The sequence below is a fragment of the Myodes glareolus genome, chromosome 23, assembly GCF_982192425.1.
Source record: "Myodes glareolus chromosome 23, mMyoGla1.1, whole genome shotgun sequence".
Lineage (NCBI taxonomy): Eukaryota > Metazoa > Chordata > Mammalia > Rodentia > Cricetidae > Myodes > Myodes glareolus.
This window is the reverse complement of record NC_142048.1, coordinates 25538115-25550400: the sequence shown is the minus strand read 5'-3', so window position 1 is coordinate 25550400 and position 12286 is coordinate 25538115. Positions and strand designations below refer to the sequence as shown.

The following is a 12286-nucleotide window of genomic DNA, read 5'->3' as shown; positions in this document are numbered from 1 at the left end:
CTAAGCCAAAACTGCCACACAGCTAATGAATGGCCAAGCTGGGATACAGCACATGTTATCAGGATCTCAAATCTATACTTTTAACTTGCATATTATAATACTTGTGTTGTTTATATGTTAATCTTGCATTAATTTACATACCATGCACTTCAGATTCTATCTTTATCTTCTGCAGCACATGGTTTTGTGTGCATATAATCACATACTGGAAAAAATTGCTGATTTAACATTTTCCATGTAATATATCCATCGTTTTTCTTCTCTTTTTGCAGGTATCAAAATATCAAAATAATTTTGATTAGTAATTGTTGGAGTAGGTGAATCAATTATATGCTGTTGATTTTAAATGAAAGACCCTAGTATCTCACTATTTAGTGTGATGTTTGGATGTTTCAAAGATCATCTTAAATATAACATATTTATGTATATGTATCATCTTAAATATGCTGTATTTATATCTCTCATCTTCAATATAAAGTATTTACGTATATGCATTTTATGAGTTCTTTCTTGGTTTTATTTAGTATATTTTAAAAAGAATGTCGTCTAAATTTTATCTAAAATTTTCCATCATCTCCTGATAAGATCATGTGTTTAAATTTTGATTTATTAACCTTATTATGCTAACAGATTTTCTGCTTCCATTGTCTGTAAGATTAATAAATACTTGGTTAATAATTTGATCTACTGGACTCTTTGCTTTATAGGTTGGTGGGCTTTGACATGAAGAAAGTAACTTAAAATTTTATAAAGTACTGAGAAATAATGTAGTCTACACAGCTCCTACCTGTATTACTAGAGGACTGTGTCAGACAGCTTTTTAAATACTGGATTTAATATACTCAAGGCTAATTTTTTAAAACAAGTCTTTCTTCATGTTCTGAAACATTCTGGATTAATCATCATTTCTGAGAAGAACATTTCCTCTGGGGTTTTCATATTCCCACCTTAGTCCTATTTAGCTGTTATAATCCCTCTGTCGTCTCTCCTTAGTTCTTAACATGGACTTTTGTATTTAGGAGGCCTTAAATTTTTTTGTACTCATAGAGAGCGAGCCCAGAGGCTCACACATTCTAGGCCACTGCTCTACTATGCATCGATGTTCTTAGCCTTCCCCTTCCTTCCCTTTTAATTTAGAGACAGGGTCTTGAACATGAGATCTTCCTGCCTCAGTCTCTGAGTAGAAGGCGAGTTTTTAGTAGCATGCCCAGCCCTAGTCTTTTTAAAAGAGTTAACGTCTTTCTTTGTTTTTAACTCCAGGTTCTCATTTCCTGCTATTTATTCATTTCTTAAGATGTATGGCAAATTCTGTCATTGTTGATTTTTATTCTTTAATATAATCCTTGTCAATATATTTTTCTTATTAGTGTGGCTTTTAACATCTTCTATAAATTCTAGAAGTAGAATTTTGTTTTTATTTTCCATTGTTTCTTCTCAAATCAAAGAACATAATAAATAATCTGTGGAGAGTAAGATCATTTTGGTTTATCTTTCTGTCGTTTGATGTTTCTATATTGTGTGATCAAGTTTTGATTATAAAATCTCATGAATATTTTGTTTAATTTTTGTGATCATATACCTAAGTGGTTTCTGAAATTATTCCATAATGCTGCAACTGTATCATTTTCTTTTCAGCATTATAATCTCTGGACACGCACAGCTTATAGCTAAAGAGAGACTCTCACTGTGTGCTTAGCCCAGACTGGCCTCAAACTCATCATCTGCCTGGCTCAGCTCTGTGAGTTAGAGGGTTATTCATATACACCACTGTAGTAGGGAGGCACAGGCCGCTTCCCACCACCCAGCTAGCTTAACCCCCAAAATAATTACACAAAAATTGTATTAGTTAAATTACTGCCTGGCCATTAGCTCTAGTCTCCTATTGGCTAACTCTCACATCTTGATTAACCCATCTCCATTAATCTGTATTGCCACTTGACTGTGGCTTACCGGCATGAGTCTAACCAGTGTCCATCTCTGGAAGGAGAGCCATGGCATCTGCCACACTGCCCTTCTTCCCAGCCTTCTGTTCTGTCTACTCTGCCTATGTAAGGGCTGCCCTATCAAAGGCCAAGGCAGTCTCTTTATTCAACCAATGAAAGCAACACACAAACAGAAGAGCCTCCTACACCACACCACCATGCTTATCCACTGGCTCTCTTATTTCTTCTTTTAGATCTGGCTGAAGAGGGTGATTTAAAATAACATTATAATTGTGTTTTAATAAGGTTGCCTTTTTCTAATACCTTTTGCTTTAGATACTTTAACTACTATGCCTTTTAATGGATGCAGTTGAAGAGTCTGCCTTTGTTGCATGGTTGAATTTGGAACTCTGGACCTTATGTGGGCTATACATAAGTATTCTATCTTAGAGCTAAACCCCCATTCCTATTAAATTTTTTAAATAATAACTTCTATCTTTATAGATATTAATAAAGCGACCCTTATTTTGTTTATTGCATGCATTTACCTGGCATTTCTTTATTTTCCACCTTTTTAGAAGCCATTTTAAGCATGCTCCTTATGAATATCAATAACTTTTATGAACCACGTGAATAGCTTATGTCAAAGTTCTGAACATTTATATTTCATACAATGTCTGTTATAGACGTGAGTCCTTCCATCTTGCTTTATGATTATTCATGATTTTCCTTGTTTCCTCCTTTTCCTGGGAGCTGTTTTTGCTAATTTGGCTAGATTGCTATTCATTCCCCTTTCCCCCTGCTAATTAGGTAGGTCTATTATGCTTTTTCCTTCCCCTAATGATCACCTTCCTTTCCTGACATTCATATTCAAATACATGTTTTTCATTATTACATGAATGCAAGATAGCAATTATTTCGCTCAGAGAAAGCTCTGTTTCTTAAGGGTTTCCCCTCCTTCCCTTCAGATGAGACGTGATTTGGGGAGGAACTCATTGACTTTCAGCGACACTTTCCCACAACCACTGAAGCTGGCAGCGATCCCTGAACACCTTTAGTTCCAGCCTCACCCTCCTGTGAACCTGCCCATCTCCGTGACCCTTCTATGCTGTCTGTTGCTCTGCCATCACCGTGTAACTTTTTGCTGTCATCTTGCCCGCTCCTGGCCCTTTGATCTTACTCAGTTGCTGTCTCTTCTTGAATACTGTGACCCACAGTGTTGACACAGTCTCTGGATCTTTACCTGCCCTAAATGGGTATCAGTTTTGCTGACAGACACCTCAAGTCTGCTTTAAAAGCCTAGGGCTCCTCTTGCTTCAGCTTCCCAAGGGCTGGGATTACAGGCATGAGCCTCCACATCTGGTTAATACATACGATGGGTCTCAGGATGTCCTACCTCAGATATGAAACTTTGACATTTGAGAAAATGGTAGAAGCAAACACGAGATTATGATTGGTAGCTAAGAACTGTGCTTTTGAGGAAGCATTTACTCTTTACTTGGGTCAATAAGGCAACTCAAAGCAGGACGAACGCGGGATATCTCATGTTCATTTTGTCTGTGTATCCTTTGCTTTGGACAACTGCTTATCTCTGCATACAGTCATCCTAATCAACTCAAGGATTGTCTCCCTAGGAGTTCTCATCCCTGGACTAGTTCACTCCCTCATGGCTGAAGGCACAGAGATAAGGAAGAATATCCCCAGGCCTCTTATCCTGGCATCTTTACACAATGTTTAAGTCTAGTTCTGAACTCCTAAACTAGTCAGGGTCACTGAAGATGGACTCTTCCATTAAAATCCACAAATCCTTGTAAAAACAGGAATGAAAACTGAAGAACTTGGACTACTGGTCAAAAGAAGAAGGTCTGAATTGTGTCTCTGCCCCTGGGCTGAGCTAGGACTTTCTAAATTGCCATGAAGAATAGAAGATTAATATCTAGCAAGAGACTCTCCGACAAAGAACAAATGTATACTATGGCCCTCTCCATTAAGATTTAATTCAAATGAACCCTGTCAATCATGTGGACAGAAAAATGCCCTTCAAGAAAGCTGTCTGTTTAAGACTTTAAGAAACAGCATAAAATCTGCCTAAAATGTAAGTTAACAGAGTGGTCTATTCTCACCCCATGGGAGTGGTCTTTTATTTTTGTTTTAGGTTGTTTTTTCAGGGGAGTGATGGCTATGCTGACCCCCATGAGAATATTTTTATCTCAATGATTTCCTTAGCTACTGTCCACTTGTACCCTTGTATTTTTCAGTAGCAAACTCCATCTTCCATCACAGATAAGGAGGAAACTTCCAGAGAGAGATTCCAGTAACAATCACTGCTCTAAATCTGTCAGTTACCCTGGAATCCAGAAACAGCAGAGCACCCCAGGAACAGAAGAAAACCCCTCACAAGATGAGGGTGATCATCCGTGAAGACAAGGCCGTGCCATGGAGCAGAAAAAATCTCCTAAGAAACAGGATGTTCTGTCCAGCAAAGGACACCTTGCTGAAGTAGAACCAAAACAGCGACCAACCAGAGCACAGGTAGACCAGCAAGACTAACTCACTCCCACTGACTCTCTCTCCAGAGCACAGGTAGACCCGCAGGACTCACACATCCCCACTGCTTCCTCTCCAGAGCCCAGGTAAACCAGCATAACTCACTCATCCCCACTGACTCTCTCTCCAGAGCACAGATAGACCAGCAAGACTAACTCATCCCCACTGACTCTCCCCGCCCCCAGCTCAGGTAGACCAGCAGGACTCACACATCCCCACTGACTTTCTCTCCAGAGCACAGGTAGACCAGCAGGACTTACTCACACATCCCTACTGATTCCCTCTCATGTTCTTTCTCTCTTTAAAATGAAAGCTCATAACAGTTCCCCAAAGATGGACTTAGGGGTTCATGAGAATCCCCTTTTCCTGTTCTTCTTTCTAACATGCATATGGATTAAAGGTCTTTTTTTTTCTGGTTTTCATCATTACTTATTTCTTTAGCTGTTATATTGAGAAGGATAATCAAGCCTAGGTTTTTGGGACCCCGGAGACCATCAGTTCCCCTTAATGTCTGGAACAAAGGTCACTGTCCCCTTAGCCCGCTTCTGCGAAGCAGGTCATTGGGTTACATCTTTCTCCAGAAGACCCAAGGCTGCGCTGCACTCTGTTCTGAAGCTTAGAACGCAGTGTAAACCAGCCACCTGGCTCTTCTCCATGTCCCCTCTGTCATGTGACTCCCATACTGGCATGTCAATACACACAAATGGGCCTTTCCTATTGGTGGTCTTTCTATAGTCTGTTTTATGGATTCCAATTGTCAAAACTTCAAAAAATTGAAATAGAGGGTTTTTATTTCTAGATCAGTATCTAATAACATCCCATCTGCCCACACTTTTCCAACATTATCTACCTCTTCGTCAAATCTGAGCTTAAACACACACGTTTATGTGGATCCTGAATTCTCATTTCTTTATATAGGCTCCAATAACACATACATAATACATGTGTATGCTCTTCTTTGTGTGACCAGTCTTTTGCTATAATAGCCGTGCTTACGAACTTAGGACGAGTGAGAAGAATGCCCTTCCTTTTCACATTGTCTTCTATTTGTGAGTATCCTAGGGCTGTCACTTACTGTCCCAATACCTGCTGTTTCACTCCTTTGCAATTCTACTTTGCACATTAGAAATTCATATACTCTTAAGTTTATAAATGAGAAGAAACTCAACTTGCTTGTCTTGCTAGAAAATAATAAGATATCTTTACTCTTAAAGTTAAAGCATTTTTTTTTCTTGGCTGTGTTTAGTATAATCTGTGTATGTGCATGTGTGTATCATGAATGTGTGCTACATGTGTGCTTACATATTGCTTTTGTGTGTGTGTGCACACCCATCTGAATTGTGTTTTCTGTTTTGGGTATTTATTTTATTTGTCATTCAAAAATCATTAATATGGATTTCAACTAAGACTACACTACTTTCTTCGACAAATTATTTACCTTATCTTATCTGTTTTTGTTTTAATTTTAGTGTTCAGAATTAAATTCAGGGTCAAAGCATATATTCTACTACTGAGCTACATCCCAAGCTTTTTTTATTTTTTGGTTTGGAGTTATGTCTTTTTTTTTCCCTTCAAGTAACTGATTATCATTGCTTTTGTTGGTTTTAAGTTTTGTTGTTACAGGTTCCTTTAGGTGTTTTTATTATGTATAGTTAATCATGTATCTATCTGTGTGTCTGTGTGTGGGCATATCTATGTGAGTTTAGGTGCCGAAGGAGGCCAGAGTTGTGGGATCCACTACCCCGGAGTTGGAATTGCAGGTGGTTGTTAGCCACCCAGTGTGGGTGCTGGGACTCAAACTCAAATCCACTGTGAATGCGGTACCTGCTCTTCCCTGCTGAGCCACCTCTCCGGCTCCCATATTTTTCTACTTGGCTTCAGTTCGTCCTCTCTCATCTCCACTGCCCCTTTTCCTTGGAAGCCGTCTTTTCCGTTTCTTTGCCTCCTATTCTGCTCACTGCTTGCTCGATGCCATTAAGCATGCTGGTTTCTTGGGGTTCTGTGCGAAGCCACAGGAAGCCCTGCTACTCCCTAAGAACAGGACTGCCTAGTTCCTGAAGCAGATCTCCGGACTGGCATTCACATGATACCAAGAGTGGGAAACAGCATCTGCTTAAGCTTCCCTCCAGCCTCAGGGGACGAGAAAGCAGCTGCCCCTTTAAGAGGACATCCCCTTATATGTAAGCTTCATTTCAGAGACAGGCCAGCCTCTGTCTGGAACCCTGAAACTACAGCAGCATTCTTTCTGGCCTTCACCTGCTCTGAGCTCTCATGGGGTACAAATGAAAGCGTACCTGCCTTCACTCAGCCCTCAGGACCCTCCTGGTAGCTCCTCATCCCATATACAGTGCTGATCAGGGGCCATGGCTCAGCTTGGCCAGCTCGGAGGAGGGATGAAGGGGAAATTATTCAAGCCACCATTATGCCAGAATCCTGGGCAGACATTTACAGAGAGCCCAGACTATACATTTAATGTTCTTTTGTTTCCTCTTTAACAAGGGACCGAATTATATGCAAAAGATGAAGTAGGGCTGGGGAGGTAGCCAGGTGGCATACTGTTGGTTTACCATGCAAATTTGCCCCAGCTAGACAGTCAAGGAGACTTAACTTAGGAGGTGGCCCACATGGGTACCTTTCTCTTTCCCTCTCCCCCTTCTCACCGCTCACCAGCAGAACACCACAAACCACACATGAACTGAACCTGGACTAACCACGGATGAGGTCACGAGGCACATTTGTGGGAGCAGGGCTTCTGGAAACTGTATTCTGCTAGGAATAAAGAGAAAGCAAGTCCCAGAGGGATGCATTTCTGAGGGTGAGGCCACACAGCTGGTGAAGACCAGAGATGAGTCATGCTTAGCAACCATCGAGAGCCTGTCTTGGATCTGCCTTCTTCTTTCCCCTTCTTTACGAAAACAGTTCTTACTTTGATTTCATTGATATATCAGCATAGATACAATGCTGACAATGATAACCTTCCTCTGTGGCCAGTAACTGTGTGTGTGTGTGTGTGTGTGTGTGTGTGTGTGTGTGTGTGTGCGCGCGTGCGTGTTTTAAAACTCTGAAGTTCATTATACTCACACAGAAGATTGTATTTAAACACTTAGGTTTTGGGCTATTTGGGGTGGGGGAATTTTTATAGGCTTGCAGTTCAGAGAAATGAAAGTTTTCTTACTCTTAGAAATTTGAAACAGCCTTTCAAATTTCAACCCTCAAACCAATATTCCATGTTGGGCTTTATATCTATTCTTGTTTCCTCAGGAATTCCAGGGACACATGAGCATAGCATGGACAGCTCTAGCACAGGGGGGAAAAAACACCTTTCATTTTATCCCTTCTCCCAAACTGTGGGAAGATGGTTGGCAGCTGTTTTGTAAGAAATGTGTCTCTGACCCGATGAGATAAGTTCTCTTCAAAGAGGAATCAAAGAAAATAGTACCTAAGAATGCAGAACATGTCACTGCCACCCGTAAACCCTTCACACAGACAGACGGTAACAGAACTGCAGAAAGAGCGAATCTTTCTGCTGGTCCAAAAAAAACCACCAGGAGATTTAAAGAAGGAGAGGGGGGAAGGGAGATCGGGAGAGAGAGAGGGGGAGACTGGACAGGGGGAGAGAGGAAAGAGTGAAAGAGAGAGGGAGAGAGAAGAGAGCAAAAGAGAGAGAGGGAGGGGGGGAAGAAAAGGGAGAGAGAGAGAGAGAGAAAGAAAGAGAGAGAAAGAGGGAGAGGGAGGGAGGGAGGGAGAGAGGGAGAGAGAGATCTGTGTGAGATCCAGTCCACTTGCCCATAACTGTGAGATTAAAATCATCCCAGCTTTAGAGGATCTAAATATAACATGTAATTAGCAGGAGTCACCTGCCAGTCAGTGAAGCCATAAAAATCTGATTAAAATCAAATGTGATGACAGGCCAGAAGAGTCTGTTGATAAAAATAAAAACCTTGTATTTCTCCATTTGAGGTACCCGTGTAATTGCATCAATGGGCCCTCTGTTTATCCCTCCCTGCAGGTGAAATGGCATTTTCTCGTGTCACTTAAGGAACAGAGGGATGCAGGGAACAACCCGTTTTAAAACTCTATAGATGAGCTAAATTAGCACGACTCTTTGGAACGGTTTCAAAGATCTCTGGCTACTGTTAATATTGTTAATCTTTCATTTTTATTGTGTGTATGATGTCAGGAACGGTGGCAGGAAGCACATTTTGTCAATTAAATAATTAATCCCACAGCATAACAGTCAGTAAGGAAAAAAAATTGACATTTGTCAGGTTCAAAGCAAAAGAAAGCCCGGGAGAATTTTCCATTATGCTTGCTCAAGAAAAACAGAGTTTGATAGCAAGCTTGCTTCTTTGCTTCTCTGCTATGCCTACCAGTCCTGCTCTAAGAAGGAGGACAAAGAAGTCTGGGCTGGGGAAATGGCTCACTTGCTGTTCGAGCATTAGGACATGAGTTCTGATTCCAACACCCATGGAAAAAGCAGTAGGCTGAATGTCAACCTCTGGGTGTAACACATGAGTGTGCGCAAGTGTGCACAAACATACACACGTGCGAGCGCACGCGCACACACACGCACAGAGAGAGAGAGAGAGAGACAGAGAGACAGAGAGAGACAGAGAGACAGAGACAGAGAGAGACAGAGAAAGAAACAGAGACAGAGACAGAGAGAGACAGAGACAGACAGAGAGAGAGACACAGAGAGAGACAGAGACAGAGAGAGAGAGAGAGAGAGAGAGAGAGAGAGAGAGAGAAGAGAGAGGATTCACAAGATTTTCCTGGTGCTCATCCTCATCTCCCCACTAGAAATTCAGGTCAGTTTTACTTCCTGTATGTGACTTGGATATGCTTGCTTTTCACTATTCAAACCATCACATGTTAATGGGGAATCAAAGAAAATTTACTGCCATAAAGCAAGCAACAGCTTTTATACTTCTCTTTTTTGGCACCCGCACAGAGCTTTGGGGCTAAGCACTAATAGCTGGGGGTTCAATGGTCTTCCATGCAAGACACCTCTCTGGGAGAGCTAACCATGGCATCTCCAAGTCTCACTGTCTCAATCTGTGGATGAGTCTGCTGCGGAGCCTCCATCACGTGACCACAACCAGCCCACTCAGCGCGTGGGCACTGTCTGCACAGGCACACCTTAGCAAGAATTAGCCACATGTTCCATTGTTAAATGTCTAATGCAGGGGCCTGAGACTGAATGCTAGCACCTCCGAGCACCATTCCTTGGCTTTTCCTGTCCTTTCTGCTCATAACTCAGCCCCTCCCTCCGCTCCTCCACTAGGATCCAGATGAGAGGCCACCATCTGCCGCCTGGCTCACTCTCTCCTTCACTAGTCCCTGGCTTGCAAGGAGCTGAGTAATAGTACTCTTTGGTCCCCTAAGAACTCGGGTTCCACGGTTTCCACAGATGGTGTCACCACTGTGGTCGTTCACAACAGCCTGCGCTGGATTGGCACTGCCTAGGAGGTGAAAAATCTAAGTGAGCTATTTTTAACCTGGTTTAAGCATCCTCCTCTCTGCCAAAACTAAACGCTTGCTTGGGGTGGGGATGAGCCTCCCCGGTGCATTTTGCCACATGTGCGACCGAGTTTTCTCCTAATAGTGCTTGACAAAGCAGGGCCATTCTACTACTCTTCCCACGACATGGCACTAACCAGTTATTTTTGTTAGAGAAAAGCAAGACTTCATGTCGGGTTCAGATGGCATGCATTGCCGACTTTACAAAAATAGTGAAAAATGTATGTTGATAATGTTTTTCAGCTGTGTAGACAATATGAGAGGGAAGAAAGGTTCTGCATTCTAGTATACAGTATAAGGATCAGATGAGTGTTTGCTGACTTCCCAAGGGTACACAGACAAGTGTGCTCTGTGTCTCTTTTAAACTGAATTAAAAATCTGAAGCTGTCTTGCCTCTCTTCATGAAATTTCAGTATGCAGTAAGGTGTGCTTTTGCCGGGGAATCTCTCTCCAGGAAACTACGTAAATTTATTTTATAATATAAACTGATTCCGACAAATGAGTAGCCTTCACTTTATTTAGGACGACTTCTCCGGTAATGCAGAGGAGAAAGGAATCACGGGTAAGCAAGTGCGAGCCTCATGAATGACTCATGAATGAATGAATGTTCCTTTTGCGTCATCCCCTTTTTAAAGTTTCCTAGATTCGCTCCCGGCTAATGTCAAGTTCTCAGTCACTCAGTCAATGAGGTGACTGAAAACACATGCAGATCTCTGCTCTTACTGACATCCCCTCTCTTCTAGTTTCTCGATTGAATTAACCAATGGGCACTAGGTCTATGGACTTTGAAGTGCTCATGTAAGAGGTTTTTATTTTCACTGGCGAAACCTTGCCCGCATCTCAGTCTTGTACAAGACAAAGTTATCTGCATGCCCTCCTTAAAACACGTGACTTGTTTACAAGTACGAGGGTCAGTCATTCTAAGATGGCGGACTAAAATTAGAAGAGTCACCATTTGAATGGCAAGGCAGGGAGCAGGAAAACAGAGTAGAAAATGGGCAGGAAACATGTGCAAATGACCAAGTCCTGGGATCATCTGGGAAATGTAGGCTGTGTTAAGTACGAGGTTGCAGGGGAGAAAGAATAGAGACTCTTTTCATGCCCCTATCTTGTGTAATATAGACACAAGTGGATGGATGGGCTGGATGGAATGTGAGATTAGCTAGACCCCTAACTCTACTCTTAGGCGTTCTTGTGAGATATTTTCCCCTCAATACCTGTTTTCCTTCACCATCTCTAACAACAGTGTTTGTGAATGTAGAAACTCTCAACTTCATACGTGCACAGATGTGGGCTGAGGAGTTCTATTCCACGTGTGTCAGGACCCAGGTCCGTGAGCCTACGGCTTTCTATCTCTCATCTGGTACACTGTGTGACCCACTGGGTATTTCAAAATTGGAACCATCAGCCAGGACAAAAAAAATAGTCATTTCACCATCTAGGGCTTGAAACCCAGGGTCACCCCGAAGCTAGGAACATGCCCACATGCCTTGTGTTTGACTAGAGTGTGTACCTACCTTGTCTAGTATACTCGTCTGCTTCTCTGTGGACCAGATCCTTTACTCTGTTTCCGTAAAGCAGCCGCGAGGAATCATGGTCAAAAGCTTTCAAGGTTTCGCTGGAGCTGTAAGACTTCTGCGTGGGGACCCTACACTCCTCATTGTCTGCGGACGAGTTCGTATACCGCCGTTCCTTTTCTCGCCTGCTCTTGGTCAAGGAGCAGTAAGGCCGACGTTCTTTTACATCCATACTTCATTCCTTCTCTGGGCACATCGGTCCCGCTTGTTCGAACGGCCCGCTCAGAGTTCAAGTCTCACTGGCCTTTCTGCAAAGATAAAAGGTTGGCACGACGTCAGCGTAATCGTCGTCTATAGCCTGACGCCTTGCTGGCGTCTCAGCCAATGGGCTGAGTTTTGCAAAGCAGAATGCCATTTTTAATATCAAACTGAAATCTGTAAGATTCTCATAACACAGTCTGTAATGCCGACAGGTGTGGCACACTTTCTGCTCTGGACATTTGTACGAAGCAGGTTACATGATTGCCCACCACCATAATGGCACAAAAATACAAATTAAACTCAAGTTTGAATATCATTATAGAAGCCAGTTAAAAATTGGCTGCGGTAGTTTGTTCAATATCCCATAGTGGAACGGTTTTCTCCCACAGTATTTACTTTTAGTGCAAAATATTTCCTTTCTTTTCCTTCCCCCCAAAAAGCATGTTATTAAGCTTTTTCACCTTTTTAAAGCAAAGGAATAAATTGGGAGATTCTTATAGCTGGAACGTCATCAAACGT

At 42.2% G+C, this 12286-nt stretch overlaps 1 protein-coding gene across 6 annotated transcripts in view; it reads right to left on the bottom strand.

Moving 5' to 3' along the window:
• Nucleotides 1–11799, bottom strand: part of Tenm3 (teneurin transmembrane protein 3) — a 446983-nt gene extending 435184 nt beyond the window's left edge. For 4 of the 6 annotated variants that reach the window (XM_085680300.2, XM_087901091.1, XM_085680302.2 and 1 more), the window contains exon 1: nt 11507–11799. In XM_085680300.2, coding sequence (XP_085536426.1) covers nt 11507–11738 — 232 coding nt within the window. In that variant the 5' untranslated portion in view covers nt 11739–11799. The remainder of the gene's footprint in view (nt 1–11506) is intronic. The other 2 variants (XM_085680304.2, XM_085680309.2) reach the window with 1 other exon arrangement.
• Between the last annotated feature and the right edge of the window lie 487 nt (nt 11800–12286).